Below are 16,486 nucleotides of genomic sequence, written 5' to 3'. Positions count from 1 at the left end.
TATTTAACTGCTCTCCTACCGACAGTCATCTGGGCTGTTTCCAGAGAGCTCCTTCTGCTGCACGAATCTAACCCTATCGAATCCTTCCTGCATATCCTAAGCATCTCACTCCCCTTCAGACAGGATCCAAATTTCATGAGCTAGTTTATAATAACCTGTATGATCAGGCTCCTTCTGACCTTTCTGGCCTCATCTATGCTTTTCTTCTATCTCTTGATCTTAGCCTTGGGATGCCTTTCAGTCTTTGTACAGATCATGTTCTTTTCTGCTTCTGGTCATCTACCTGACACTCTCCCCACGTCCTTGCTCTCATCTCCTCTCTGTCCTCTATGAAGCCCTACCTGACCACTTACCAACCTCTAGCACTTAGTCCAACAGAATACTCTGGTAAGTGCATGATCCATAGCATCTTATTAGTATTGGTCAGGTATCTACCAGACCATCTTCTTTTGGGCCCAGGGCAATCTGGGAGTTGCTGCAGAGGGAAGACTGGGGACAAAGTAGAGATGCTTTACCCCCCTTCCTTTCCCTAACTGAAGGAGTGGCATTGCTATTCTTGGCTTTATGGATTGGGGTTTCTGAAAGATTGCACTTAGAAAAAGTGTTCCATGAATACAATTTTGCAAACCAGTGAACAAATCATTTATATGGTCTCTTCAAGCCCAGGCATACTGTCATAGGAAATGAAAGATGCAGGAAGAGGAAAAAGAGGAGATATAATTTCACAATTAAGCACATAGGCTCTGAAGCAGACCAACTTTGAGCAAATCAATAAAATCTTCGAGGTTTCCTCACTTGTAAAGTGGGCATGACATTAGGATGAACCATATGGAATCACCATATTTTTTTAAAAAATTATTTATTTGAGAGAGAGAGAGAGAGAGAGAGAGAGAGCAAGTACGTGCACAGGGAGGGGCAGAGAGAAACTTTAGCAGACTCCTTGCTGAGCTCCGAGATCTATCTCATGACCCTGAGATTATGACCTGAGCTGAAACCAAGAGTTGAACGCTTAACCAACTGCCCCACCCAGGGGCCCCTGGAATTATCATTTTTATAAGTAAAAAATGATCAAATGTTGACAATTTCATTCGAGTCAAACCAATATTTATACATAAATCAGATCTGCAGGGAAGATTAAATGAGATAATCCAAGTATAATATTGAGGCAGACACTGTTAGGTTTTCAAAAAGCCCATATATCTTCTTCCCCAGACCATTAGATAGACCATATTTCCCTGTTTTTGTTTGCAGACATGTGTGCCCAATGTCTGCGTTCTACCCAATGAAATGATATTTGTCACTTTCAGGCTTGGCCCACGAAACTTCTCACGTGTGATCCTCCATGTTCTTTCTACTTCCACAGCAACTATGGAAGCCTCAGGTTGATGAGGGCACAAGACAGAATAAGGTGGGTCTCTGAACCACTTCTCAGAGTGAAGCCACTCATCAACAAAAACATTTATTTGGGACTCCACACAAACAAGAAATAAGTTCTATTATATTAAGCCATTGAGATTAGAGGATTTATTGGTTATAGCAGCTATATATGTCCTTAAAACATGGTAAGGAATCAATAAATGTCAGTCAACACCATGATGATGTTGAAAGACAACCCCAGTGGACAAAGGGCCCACAAGGGCGGGAGGCAGGAAGATTGGTACTTAGATGTGACTTAGTGGCTGTGTCAGGGGAACTCACCTCCTTGGTACCATTGTCTTGGATGAGGGTATAAAGTGGTACCACACGGTTGATTTCCAGCAGCACTGGTGTGGGGCTCAGCTGCTCCTTGCCTGGTCGGCGGCAAAGGTGGCAGGTAGACGGACAACGGCCTTTTTCCTCACAGCGGATCTCCACACCTGAGATGAGCTGGTCATCCGACAGCATTTGGGCCGTCAGCAGACCTGAGAGGTAGGTGATGAAGGGCATGGACTTGAGTTCCTTCTTGCTTCCCAGCTCTGTGGTCTCTAGGGAGAGAGAAAAAAATTCAATATTTTTCACAAGGTCAGACTCTTAAACCCATAGGGTCCAATGTGCTAAGGAGGTGGTATCCCATGGAAAAGAAAAAAGATGATAGAGTGGTTTGCTCATGATGCCTTGGAAAGAGCACTGGCCTGATGATGCAGATGTCAGAATGGTGTCTTGTTTTACTATTCATATTAAATAGCCCCTTACTTACTTTCTCTGGGCCTCACTTTTTCCATATTTAAAGTTGATGGGTTGGATAAGAGGATTTTCCAAGGGCCCTGTAAGATGTAAATATTCAAAGGTATTTTTCCCAACAAGAAATTCCTGTCTACGGTCAATGTACACAAATTCTACCGTTTTTTTTTGAAAACTTGCTCCAGTCCTATATTTTCCAAGAAGTTTCATGTAATGGGGGAAACACAAGCTGAAGTCAAGTCAATTTCCATGTGAATCCCAATTCTGCTTGGTAATAGCAAGGTACTTTGGGAAGGTCTCTTAATATCCCAAGGCTTATGAGAATTAATTCTGTAAAGTGCAGTTATGATACTAACCAAAACAGTTATGAGTGGCAAATGAGACTGAAGGAGGTGGACCTGTCTGGAAAAGAAATGATTTCCCCTTTCTGTCTGTGCTCATCTGTTCCCTTGTTCAAACTTCTTTTTCTGCCCTTGTCACGTGCACACTGAGATCTAATTACCCATGCTCCATTCTGTGCTGTCTCCCCTGATCCATACAACTAGTATGTCCCACCTCTGTCTTTGTTCACCTGTCCTCCTCTCCCCCTCTGCCTCTTAAATTGTTTACCACCAATCAATGCTCCATTTCAATGTCACCCTCCTTAGGAAGTCTTCTCTCCTTGCTCTAGCCCTTCTTCTCTGAATAAGTATTTCTGTTTATGAGCCCTAATCTTGTTAAGCTCATATTTTTCATCCCATTTTCTGCTGACCTCTCCAACCATATGATCAGCTCTTGGAGATGGGACCATGTCTCCCACTCCTACCTCCAGCTCCCCGCCTCTGCTTCAGTGTTCAGTGCAGTGGTAGGGAGGTACTTGAGACTTAGTCAAAGAGGAAAATTACAGAACTCTGAACGGCTACAATGACATTCACGATCTAGTCTAGAGGTTCTAAAATCCTTCTGAGGAATTCTATGGATCCCAAGCAACATTTCAACAGATGGTTGCAGAGGGCAAGAGGGAAACTGGGTAGATGGAACTCTAAACCCACATCTCAGTTTCAAATAGAGCAGTTCCACTTTATCTCTTTTATAGACTGGCCTTCTACATAAGACTTCATAAGAAGAGAATAGTCTATGGCTATATCAAAAAGCTTGAAAAAGCAAAGTGATTTGTACAACCCAGAGAGTTCCATTTACATCACAGACTATATAGACAGTGTTTTCAAACTTGTGCAATGCATAATCTGAGTGGCAAAACAGGGGGGCCCTGCAATAAGGGGCAGAATACTTGGTCCAAATGACAGCTTCTTCCAAGCCTGGTAAAGTTAAGGCATGCTCCTGCCTCAGTGCAAACAGGGGCCCTGGGCACCGAGGCCTGAGAGAAAAAAGTAGGGTTATCTCCTGCTCTAGCTCTCAGCTTGCAGTAACATGCAACTGATCTGGAAATGGGCTTGCCAATTAGAAATACAAATAAATGCAGCCTTCATTCATTACTCTCTGGGCCCTCGGGCCTGGGATCTGGGCTCCACCTTTTCTGTCTGGCTGTCAGCAAATGCTTATGAGCATCAGATCAAAGGCTCTGAGGGAGGAAGACAAGGCAAATTCCAGCTAACCAATCCTTCTGAGGGATTAAAGAAGGGTAGTTACTAAGATAAACAAAACAAAGCTGAGAGGAAGGCATCTGAGCAGCTGGGCAGACAGAGACAGTCTTACATACAGACAAGTTGAAAGAAGATGATGATGACTTTTGGAAGGGCAGGCCAGAGGAACAGTTTTGGAGAAGGGTGACTTCAAACTTGGGAGAGAATAACCATTGAGGGGAGAAGGTCAGAGGGCAATCAGAGCTGCAAGGACATTAGGGGGGTAGTTAACTCACGCTCTGATCCAGAGGTCAGTAAACTAAGTGGTACATGAGTCAAATTCAGCCCTCTGCCTTTTTTTGTAAATAAAGTTTTATTGGAACACAGACACCTTCATTCATTTATGTATTGTGTATGACTACAATGGCACAATTGAGTAGTTGCAACAAAGATGCTATGGCCCACAAAGCCTAAAATATTGACTATCTGATCCTTTACAGAGTAAGTTTGGGCACTTCTGCTCCAGTCCTAGGTTACAGCTGGGGGAAACTGAGTCTCAGAAGGAGAATCTATCTTTGGTCACACAGGAATGTGGCAGTATAATGGATTAAAGTAAAAACATTGGAATCAATTAGGCCATCGATACACTTGAACTGTGAATCTCCAATGAGAAAAAATTGAGTGGGGCATCTTTTCTCCATAAAACATCTTTCAAAAACTATTGAAAAAGCATACCTTGGAAAATGCTAATCTGGTACAACCCTCCCATTTTAAACAAGGGGAAATTGTGTCCCAAAGAAAGACTTTCCAAGGTCAGATGGTGAGTTAGTGTTCCTTTCAGCATATGATCCCAGTCTCTTCTGTTAACCAATTTATCACTTAAACCACATTTTAATCTCATATTGTAAAATATAGATGGCCTTTCCCTCACAGCATCTTGCCATATACACATAATTTAATTGGGAACGAAAGCCGGTGCTGGGAGTAAAAATTCCCTTGATCAAACAAACATTCATAGCCACTGGGTTAAAGATAAAATTATCCATTTACAACAAAACAAGCTATAGATCTTTGCTGGTCTGTTTTGGTTTTTTTTCCAATAAATCTTTTTTTTTTTTCCATCTATCAATCCAACAGGTGAGTTAAAAGCCCATAGTCTAGGCTGACAACTGCCTTGCAGTAGTGATATAGAATTCAGAGCTGAACTTAAGGGCTGGTTTTGCAAACGGAGGGCACTTGAGAGTCACCTGGTCTAACCCCATTGCTCAACAAATGAAGAACCTGAGACCTAAACAGAGAAAGAGATTTATATCTATCTTCCATGCACATTTATTAACAATGATCCTTTTTGTAAAGATTGTATCGTGCTTAAATTATAATCTGGATGAGAGTTACAACAGGGAAGACCATTAGCCATTCCATTAATTATTCCTCTGTAGACATTACAATTGCGAAAGCTAATTATTTCTGATCCAACCTCACTCTGTGGCTAAAGTCATCTTTAGTTCAAGTGCCAATTCTTCAGAAAAGCCTTCCCTGAACTCCAGCCCCATGCTACCAATCTATATAGGGCATCATATTAAAGATTTTCGTAGCATCCTGTTCTATCCATCACCTCTCAATGCTTCCAGACTGTAAACTCCATGAGGACAAAGACAGTATTAGTTTTGCTGATTCTCATATCTACTTCACATAGAATCTTTAGGCTTTCAGTAATAGTTTAGAAAAATATTTGTTGGGTATACAGTTATAGACTTGTGATCACTGCACTATCTTATCAGAGCATTGATAAGTCTAAGAGCCAAGATTTGTGAATTTCAAGACTGACAATTAATTGATGGCTTGTAATCAAGGGACAACCTCTTTCCAAAGTAAAATTAGCTTTCTCAATTGGAAGGTTTACAGATGAATAGCTGATCAATTTGCCAGTTCTGGCCTCCTCTGGGTTTTCACATAGGCCCTTGCCATTGAGGGGATGGGAGAGTTCAGTTAAAACAGGCTGTCTTTAACAGGCAAGGATAAAGAGCATTTTTGAAGAGACTTATCCTCTGTTCACATTTCCCATCCCTCTGAACAATGCTTCCAAAATAGGATCATGTCTGGTTTTAAGCCCAATTCAGTTCCAATGACACTACAACCCATTCATTTGAGAACCTGCCAACTGAACTCTCTTTTTTCTCCTCCCAAATTCCTGCTGGGTATTATTTTGTTGCCACCAAAAAAAAAAAAAAAAAAAAAAAAAAGCAGCAGCCTTAGTTGAAGTGACAACTCCTTGTTGGGAGGGCAGCCAGGGCTTTTCGGCAGGAGGTGATGGCACTGCTTGCCCTCATCCAGAAAACAAAACAAAGGCAGCAGACTAAGGACTCCTGGGAGAGCCAAAGCTGTGCGAATGTTTGTTCAATATTCGGCAACAGTGCAGGGCGCTGCCTCCCAAGTCAGACAGGCTTGCTTTGGCAATAGGCTTGCACTTGAAGCATTTAAAGGCTCCACAGGGACCAGAGGGGCTCAAATTAGAAACGTTAAGGGTGAGGGAAAGAGGGTGAGACTTTTATATCATAAAGAATGGCCTTTATTACAGCAATGGCCTCCCAGGAATTGCTGAAATGGGATCATTTCTTAGGCGGAGTCACTGTCTCCTGTTGGAGGAAAGCAATTGCTCCGAGGCCTGACTCAAGGACCCACACAAATAGCCTTAACAAAGGGAAAGGAGCCAGCTGAAAGGCCTTGTGCTCGTGCATTGTGCAATCCAAACTTCCCAGCCTAACAGTGAAGGTCCTGCATCGTCAGTGTGCCCTTCCTAAGTCATGGCACCACCCTGACTGAATGAATGAGTTCTTGTGAGGATCAAATAAGGTGCCTGGCAAAGGTTAAGCACTCAGTCCATGTTAGTTGCTGCCGTTGTTGCTGCTGTGGTTGTTATAATTATTAGCGCTACTGTTGTAACAGGATGTTACAATTGAAATTTCCACTGAGACACCAAGATAGAATAGAAATGAGATATCCCCAAACCAAGCCCCAATATGCAGAACTTACAAAGGAGGGGAATCCTAACTGGTTTCATAACTCCAGAAACCTCAGCCAGAACAAGGAAATAAAACAAGGTCAGAGAATAGGCAGGAGGGATTTAGGAGAGATTTGTTTGAGACAGGCTGTTAGCTCATGTTTAGAGTTTCCAGCGCCCCAGGTGAGACATGTAGAGCATGCTACTTTCTAATCCTGTTCTGTAAGAAGGAGCCTCAAGAGTGCCTCCCAGAGAACTTGCTGTGTGTTTCCCACAGCTGGGAAGATAGTGGACCAGGGTCTTATTCCACCTGCAAACACTCTAGTGGCCTGTGGCAGCAGAACAGGATGGGCTGCACAATGTGAAAAACGCTCGAGTCTTTCCCCTGTACCAGGTGTGAGCCACAAAGAGGGGCCTCGAACACTTCTAAGTCCTACCCAAGAGGAATTCTAACAAAGATTGAGGCCCCCCCCAGTGAAAATCCCTATGAGGTAGGCCACCAGAGAAACACAGGTGGTGGCGGGGGGGGGGATCGGTAGCAGCCAGCCAGTGAGAAAATGCATTATCCCAGGCCTTCGGAAAAGCGTCTGAAAAAGCCCCCCAAGAGGAAGGGCTAGCTTTAAAAACTGTCAGGAGCAGAGAACAAAGAGACATACATAAGGGGACCACGGCAAGGATGACCTTCCTAATCCTTACCACTCCTCTGCTTTGACCATGCAGGGAGAAGAAAAGGAAATGTGAGGTAGAAAAACAGAATGGAGCCCAATCTTGCTCCAACCTCTTAATGCCCCCAACATTGGAGAGGGCAAGGAGACCTGATTTGTCAGCTTTAGAGATCTGATTAAATCCTAACTCCTGGCTGGAAACTGTGTTAGCAACTTAAAATGTCTATCACTGTCTATTCCATAATAGTGAAAACAGATTAGATGTACCCTGCTAAAATTGTCATCTAGGAGCTGAGGAAGATGATCACACTGAATACATTAAAAGGACTGTGGGAACCAACTCACATCTATACTTTTTAACATACATATATTCATTGTGATTACTCTCAATTTGTATTATCAACTGAACCATTTACATCAACATCATAGTGCTTATCACATTTTTAATTTTAATGTTCAATTAATATCTGTCTTCCCAACTAAACTTTGAGCTCCATTAAAGTGAGGACCATGGCTTATTTTCGTGATCATCTGCATCCCAGCAGAGAGTTCACTATCTGATGTAGTGTAGATTGTTTGCAGGTAAATACCTGAATAAAGGAATAGATAAACATGAGCCTGTTTCCCTTTAATCCCTTCCATTCCTGTAACACTTAAGGGACTTCAAACTCACTATCTCGATTTATCACTATTGCCCCAAAGGCAGATGGTGTTAACCTTACTTTATTGACGTATAAATGATAGCATGTAGCACTAATTCTCACTCTCGTACAATGAGTTGTCTCTGTTGCAAACACTTGGGCCTTCTCTGTTCCTGCCACTCCCAGACAACACCTCCAGGCTCCCCCACCCTTTCCAAGGGCTAAAGCATCTCAGGGGTAAAAGGCATTTTAAAGGTCACCTAGTCAGAAATCCCATCTAATGTTTCATTCACCACCAAATCATCCTCTAACTTCTTTTTGAAACTTCTAATGTAAAATTCATTATGTTTTTAGGCCTCCAGTTCCATTATGGAACAGCTTCGTTAAATCTAGGCAGCTTCCCATCCAGAAACTGCATTTCTCCACCTAAGCATCAGACCCAGACTCGGAATTATGCACTTTATGGTATTTGACTCCCTATCTGAGGTACTCAAGCCTGCCCCCTACTTGCAGGTCATGCTAAGATTGATCAACTAACTAAGTGGATGAACTCCTGATCCCAGGAAATGTGGGGCATTCTCAAGTGGCTTCTGATAACGTTTATGTGTCTCAGTATGGATAAACGTGTGTGGGGGGGTGCACGCGCGCACACACACGCAGGCATATGTAAGCAACAGAAGGGAAGGCAACAGTGGAGACACTAAAAAGAAGACAGGTCTACAAAACTGCCAAATTCTAGGATAACTGATCTCCTGATCCAACCTAATTCACAGCTTCTACCCAAAATACACAAGTAATAAGCCCCATTGCAGAGGGGCGGCTATAGCATGGTGACTTGCCTGGGTTTGAATTCCACTTCTCCCATTGCCAGGTGAGTGACCTTGGACAAGTCACTTAAATTCTCTGAGGCTCCATTTTCTCATCTGTATAATGTTGATAATGTTAGTACCTAAATCTTGGAATATTTGGAGGATCAGTAAGATACAGAACCCAATGAGGAATTTACAAATTCTAGGGTGTCCAGAGCATCATCAGAATCATTTGTTCTACTCTATGACTAACTAATCTTCGACAAAGCAGGAAAGAATATCCAATGGGGAAGGATGGTCTCTTCAATAAATGGTGCTGGGAAAATTGGACAGCCACATGCAGAAGGAAACTGGACCATTTTCTTATACCATACACAAAGACAAACTCAAAACGGATGAAAGACCTAAATGTGAGACCAGAATTCATCAAATCCTAGAGGAGAACATAGGCAACAACCTCTTCAACCTCGGCCACAGCAACTTTTTGCTAGACACGTCTCCAAAGGCAAGGAGAAAAAAAAAAAGAGTACAAATGAACTATTGGGACTTCATCAAGATAAAAAGCTTCTGCACAGCAAAGGAAACAGTCCACAAAACTAAAAGGGAATCCATGGAATAGAAGAAGATATTCACAAATGACATATCAGATAAAGGGCTGGTATCCAAAATATATAAAGAACTTTTCAAACTCAACAATCCAAAAAACAAATAATCCAGTCAAGGAAGGGGCAGAAGACATGAACAGACATTTCTCCAAAGAAGACATACAAATAGCCAACAGACACATGAAAAATACTCAACATCACTGGACATCAGGGAAATACAGATCAAAATCACAATGAGATACCACTTCACACCAGTCAGAATGGCTAAAATTAACAAGACAGGAAACAACAAGGATGGGAGGCAAGCATGGCAAGGATGTGGAGAAAGGGGAACCCTCTTACACTGTTGGTGGGAACGCAAGCTGGTACAGCCACTCTGGAAAACAGTATGGAGGTTCCTCAAGACGTTAAAAATAGAGCTACCCTAGGACCCAACAGTTGCTCTACTAGGTATTTACCCCAAAGATACAAATGTAGTGATCCGAATGGGCACCTGCACCCCAATGTTCACTAGCAGCAATGTCCACAATAGCCAAACTATGGAAGGAGCCCAGATGTCCATCACAGATGAATGGATAAAAAAGATGTGGTTCATATATACAATGGAGTATTACTCAGCCATCAGAAAGGATGAATACTTACCATTTACATCGATGTGGATGGAACTGGAGGGTATGATGCTGAACAAAATAAGTCAATCAGAGAAAGACAATTATCATATGGTTTCACTCATATGCAGAATATAAGAAACAAGGCAGAGGACCTTAGGGGAAGGGAGGGAAAACAGAATGGGAAGTCATCAGAGAGGGAGAAAAACCATGAGAGACTCTTAACTACAGGAAACAAACTGAGGGTTGCAGAAGGGGAGGTGAGTGGGGGGATGGAGTAATTGGGTGATGGGCATTAAGGAGGGCACGTGATGTGATGAGCACTGGGTGTTATATGCAACTGATAATTTATTGAACACTACATCTGAAACTAATGATGCACTGTAAGTTGGCTAACCGAATTTAAATAAAAAAGAATTGTTTAATTCCAGCCCTTGGTCTTTGCCTCAGCATTATTCAATTTTTATGCAAGTCTGGATCTGTAAATCTTCCCTTGTTATCTGCTGGTGATTTAACCACACCGTTAGGAATTTCTCTTTAAAATACCCACTTCCTACCTAGTGGAACACAGTAGACAAAGACAGACAGTTCAGTAGACAAAGGTAGAACTGAACACTTAAGTCCAGAGCTACTGAGTTAAGACTACCTGATTTAGGATGCTTCGGGGCAAGTCACTACCTCTCCAACCTTGGTTTCCTCATTTGCAAAATGGGGACACTAATTCCTCATTGAACTGCTCTGAGTGTCAGATAAAAGATGCAGCCCTAGCTGGTTTACATCTATGATCTCATACAGTTCTTGCTATCATGCTACAAAGTAGGGATCACTGCCCCCTTTTATAGACGAGGAGACTGAGGCTGAGTGACATAGTATATAACCTTACAAGTGATAATATAACCTTTCCTATTCCAACTGAAAGCAGTTAAATCTCTGAGGAAGCAGTTAAATATTCGGAAAGTCATACTCTGTGCATGGCAGGGAGAGGGACCCCTGGATACTGCCCAGTACCCCATAGTAGTGTCTAATGTCGTTTGTTTGTTTGCAAATTAGAATTCTTTAGATAGATTTTTTTTTTTAAGTACTAAAATATCCCCATGGCTCTGCTGTGTTATTTGTCCTAAAGAAAGTAAGGAGTAGAGTGAAGAAACTCAGTACAGCTCAGTGGACCCAGAAGTGGGCCTTCCCACAGACTAAGGTATACCCAGGCTCCCTCTCCCCCTTCCCAGACTTTTATCTTCTTGCTGTTAAGGGAATAGTCAGCATTGAAGCTTATCACTTATTCCTGTCTCTAGTGAGATAAGATGCACTGTGGCCAGTAATGGGTAACTGGGGGAAAAAAAAAAAGACCATGTGTGATCTCCTGCTGCCCTCTAGTGCCTGCTTAAGATGATTGCTCTTGGGAAAAATTTTGTTCTTCCATGCCAAAGAATGATTACTGTGTGCAAAGCAACTTTCTAGTCTCTGAGGACAGCAGGTAGGACAGTAAAGGCTTGGCTATGATACAAGGAAGCTAGTGTAATGACTATGGGGGTTATGAACAAGCATTTGCTTAGAAGGTCTATTCACAGTGCCAGGTTTGGAGCCAGGCACTGGTCGGGGGGCGGAGGGGTGATATTATGAACAATGATTTGTTCCAATCCTCGTGGTACCCAAGTGTAGAGATCTGATTGAGTGTATCAGCTAGGAAGGAAAAGCCAGAAGAGAAGGAGAGGGGAGAGACTGGAGATAAGACAGAGAGAAAAGATAATCAATGGAGCAGGATCCTATAGGAACTAGGAAGAAATGAACTCCCAGGTAACACTGGAAAAGGATGTGTCTGAATGTAAGACAAATCTAAGTGGGGATCTTATCATGAGACCAGGGCCTCTGGGTATAGCTATGCCAGTTGTGGACCGCACAACAGTGATGAGGCAAGGGGGTGAGGGGAGACTGAATCCAGCCTCGCCCCGCTAGCCATGCCTGTGCCCACAGGATTGAATCCAAGTGGAAGAGCACTATTTCCTAATTTATACAAAAGCTAACATATGGGCTAGCTAAGGCCCTGCATATAACCATGGACAAGCTATCAGAGCCTCTGATCTATTATGTCCAAAGTGAGGCTAGTATCACTGATACTAATACAAAGTTCTTACAATTTGAGATAATATATGCCCATGCCACCCAAAAAAGTTCAGTTCTTACTGGAATTATAACAACCTAGTTTTATTTTTTATTTTATTTTGTTAGAGAGAGAGAATGAGAGAGACTGCGAGACAGAGAGAGAGAGAAGTGGCAGGGGGAGGAGCAGAGGGAGAGAGAGAACCCCAAGCAGAGTCCAAGCCCAGTGTGGAGCTGGACACGGGGCTCGATCTCACAACCCTGATATCATGACCTGAGTCAAAATCAAGAGTCAGACACTTAACCAACTCAGCTACCCAGGAGCCCCAACCTAGTTTTATTCTTTAAGATGTGGTGGGATAAGTCCTTGAAAAAGGGAAAAGGTAGAAAGGAAATTCACATTTCCTGAGCTTCTATTCTTCTTTGTCAAGCACAAGACATTATGAATCTCACTGGCTCCTCATAACAGTGCTTTGGACTAGAAGTATTACGGTTTTTACAACCATATTTTACAAGTGAGAAGACAGAGGTTCTGAGAGGTGACAGACTGCAGTCAAAGTCCATTAGGTATTTAGGATGACTCCAAAGCCCGTGTTCTGTCCAAGGGAGCATAGAAGCATCATTAATGGGAGGCCTGCCTTCATCTACTGGGATCCCATTCTCCCTCTTTCTTAAAAACTCTGCTCAGAATTTATCCCCTCAAGGAAGTATTCCAAGATTAGTTCTTCCTCAATTCCTTTCTCCTCCTTCAAGTAGCTTCTTAGGCTAGGGGTGAAGAATGAAATGCTCAGAAGGAATCATTCCAGGACAGGGCTTAGGGAATTCGAGGTCTCTGGGATGGCAATAATCTGCTTCAGGGGGAGACTCCCAGATCATCCTGCTTGGGCATGATCTTGACACAGCAGAGCAAGCCAACAAGGCATGCCACGCCACCCTGGGGCCGGTGGGAGGTTGCCAAATTTGAACATCAAGGAGTGTATGACCCTGGTGTGGTCAAGTGGAATCTTTGGTGTGAAGAGCCATCAGAAAACAAACTTCCACTCTCTGGCCACTTCCTAGGATGCTTCAGTCTTGTTGTCGTACTTCTAACTCTTTATTTCCACTGAAATCTTAATACTCAGGTTAAAAGGCCATCTTTAAACATACTGACAGGCAATGCTTTTGGAGAACAGATTCAAGGTGAGTTACTTCTCCCATTAGCATCCCTCCTCCCTGTAACTGTGCTGCTAGGGGTAGGGAGAGGGACTAATGAGCGCACCCATCAAAAACATAAAACAAAATACCAATAAAGGGCTAAGATCCATTAGGGACTCCCTGTCTTATGCTGAGGACATCAGTAAAATTAATATTAATAATAGCTGATTTTACGGGGGCATATTCCAGGTCAGATGTTCTGCTATTTGCTTTGCATATGTTGTGTCCTGTGGTCTGTACCAATCCTAACAACAGTGAGAGGTGGATTTCCTTATCATTATTTATTTATTCATTCATTCATGCATGCTTGCATGCATTTATTTTAAGTAGCCCAATACAGGGCTTGAACTCACAACTCTGAGTTCTGAACTTAAGACCTGAGCTGAGATCAAGAGTCCAATGCTTAACACAGGCACCCTCCTTACCACTTTTTAAAGGTGAAGAAATGGAAGCTCACAGAGGTGAAATCAGGGGTTGGAGTGAACTGGACTTCAAGCCATTCTGATCTGTTTTACTTCTAAGCACTTTTCCACTATCTTAAGCTGCATCCAATCTGCTAGACTACTGGTGATTCACGGCTGGACAGTTATAAATTCTGAAAATTTAAAGTGCAATTTCTGTTACTTCTGCCCATTACAGCATACTGATTAGCAATAAAAACCTTAAAATAAGAATCTATGGACAATCAATAGGTAATTGATTGAAAAACTATGGTGCATCTACACAGTGGAGTCTATGTACTTAAAAAGGAATTAGGACAATCTTTATATGTAATATAGAATAATCACAAATACATTTCATTAGATGGAAAAAGCAAAGTGCAGAGCAGTGTTTATAGTGCTTTCTTTTGTACAAGAAAGAAATATAAATATATACACATATTATACAGGTAGATTTTTATAGAATACATATATATCATCTATATACAAATTAGACAGATATAATTTTTCACTAAGCAACAAGGAAACAATTAACCAAAACTTAAAAAAAAAAAAAGGTTAACCACAGAGGGAGGAACAAGATAGGGTCAAGGAGACAAAGACAGAAGCCAAAGTTTTTTGAGTGAATCTTTTTTATAAGTTTTAGTTTGGACTCACATAAAACTATTATATAATTTTTTAAATCAAAAAAGATAAAAACAATCTGAAATTATATGCAAACTGAAAAAAAAACTAGTTATATATCAATATGTTGGCATAACCACACAGAGAAAATAATTATTTTAAGTGGCTTTACAATGAAATATTTTGATTGTAGATGTTTACTGAGAAATATTTCAAAGGAAGAAAATGATCTGCAAATAAATCTTAAACTAAATGCAGTGGATTTATTGCTAGGTGTAATATTGGTATGGTTATTTTGAAACTATTATGTATGTATTGTGGACTACAGCCAATAAGCCATTACCTTACCATCATCAGGAACTAACATTATAAGTGTAAAAGGAACCACCTCAGGTATAAAGCCAAAGAAGGTGAGAAAAATTCTGTACACTGAAATGTCAACTGGAAATCATATAAACTTATAATTCACTTTTATCTTTTAAAAAACAAACATTTCATAGTTCTCTCCACTGAAAAGACCTAGAAATAATGGCAACCTAATAGCAATAATATTCTTAATGTCTAGACTCTTGTTTTGAAATACCATTTCCCACTAAAAGAAACAAAAGATTCTTGGAAAAATTCCTTATTCCAACTCTGGACTAGTTATGGTACAAGCTGAGCCTGGGATATCTTGCTGTGCCAAAAAGAGAGATGTGCCAAAGACTAATATGGTCATTTCAAAAGGACATAGAAGCCCATCTAGAGGGGCTCACACTGGCCTAACATTGAATATCAAAGCAAATAATGACTGCAATTGATTGAAATAGATCAAATAAATAAGTTTCCAGTAATCCACAATGTACTTTAAACCAAAAACCAAAGCCAAACCAAAACCAAAAAGCAAACAAAGCCTATTGATAACCATTGCAGATGGCTAGGAAACCAGGTCATTATCTGAAAATTGAGTTAATCAAGCTTTTATCCCTATGACTTGGATTTCAGGGTAACTACATTTTTCTTTAGGGCAATACTGCAGGCAGAAAGAATGACAGAATTAGGAAACTGCCATTTTGCAAGCTCTAATCAAACAACAGATCTAGACAGCATCATCAATGAATCCTAAAGCCATTAGGAAAAAGGCTGATAGGAAAGTGTCTAATCAGTGGATGAGACTTATACCACCTGACCTGCTGATCAATCCTAGTATCACTGAAAGTAGTAAACCAGACAATTAAGTACCTTTGATATGATGCCAGAGGAAGCACACAGCATGGCCTGTATGCTGATGTTCGTTGGGTCCATGGATAAAATTCAAGGGTCTGTGAACTTGTATAGGGAAAAAAAAATACATCTTTATTTTAAGTATCCTGTAAATGCAATTTAGCGTTTCCTTAAATTACGAAGGCAGGCAGCAAACTATAGTAACGTACTACTTCCTGTGACTTTGACACAATCAAATTCACATTTATTTCTATCCCATTACAGTTGCTATAAATATTTCTCAATACTTACGTTCAATACTACTTAGCAATTATAAGTTATTAGATTCTCCACTAGATCTTGTCATTAATCAAGAACCACACATATTACACTACAGATTTTTTTTTAATATTTTGATAACTATATCTTCTTTTAAAGATTTTATTTATTTATTTGAGAGAGAGAATGAGATAGAGAGAGCATGAGAGGGTGGAGGGTCAGAGAGAGAAGCAGACTCCCCGCTGAGCAGGGAGCCCGATGCGGGACTCGATCTCGGGACTCCGGGATCATGACCTGAGCCAAAGGCAGTTGCTTAACCAACTGAGCCACCCAGGCGCCCTTGATAACTATATCTTGATATACTTTCTTTCTTCTGTAGTCTCCATGAATTTAATTTTATGAATTTAAAAAATTATTCTGATAAAAGTGGGTCTATAATCATCATCAATCTACAAAACAGGTCCATGGGACAAAAAAAAAAAAAAAGTGATTAATCCCTAGGAGAAAAGAACAAATTAACACAAAGAGGGAGCCATTAGAGAAAATATTTGCAAACGACATATCAGATAAAGGGCTAGTATCCAAAATCTATAAAGAACTTATCAAACTCAACACCCTA

At 41.2% G+C, this 16,486-nt stretch overlaps 1 protein-coding gene across 7 annotated transcripts in view; it reads right to left on the bottom strand.

Moving 5' to 3' along the window:
• Positions 1-16,486, bottom strand: part of ASTN2 (astrotactin 2) — an 899,232-nt gene that overhangs the window by 176,994 nt on the left and 705,752 nt on the right. For 6 of the 7 annotated variants that reach the window (XM_025888498.2, XM_073905829.1, XM_025888499.2 and 3 more), the window contains one exon: positions 1,699-1,964. In XM_025888498.2, coding sequence (XP_025744283.1) covers positions 1,699-1,964 — 266 coding nt within the window. Of the gene's footprint in view, positions 1-1,698; positions 1,965-2,965; positions 3,028-16,486 lie in introns of those variants that run through there. The other variant, XM_073905833.1, reaches the window with a different exon arrangement.

Source organism: Callorhinus ursinus, unplaced genomic scaffold (assembly GCF_003265705.2).
Source record: "Callorhinus ursinus isolate GAN/ISIS: 27379988/994484 unplaced genomic scaffold, GSC_fseal_2.0 scaffold24, whole genome shotgun sequence".
Classification (NCBI taxonomy): Eukaryota; Metazoa; Chordata; class Mammalia; order Carnivora; family Otariidae; genus Callorhinus; species Callorhinus ursinus.
Note: the sequence above shows the minus strand (reverse complement) of the source record. Positions and strands in the feature narration are given on the sequence as shown.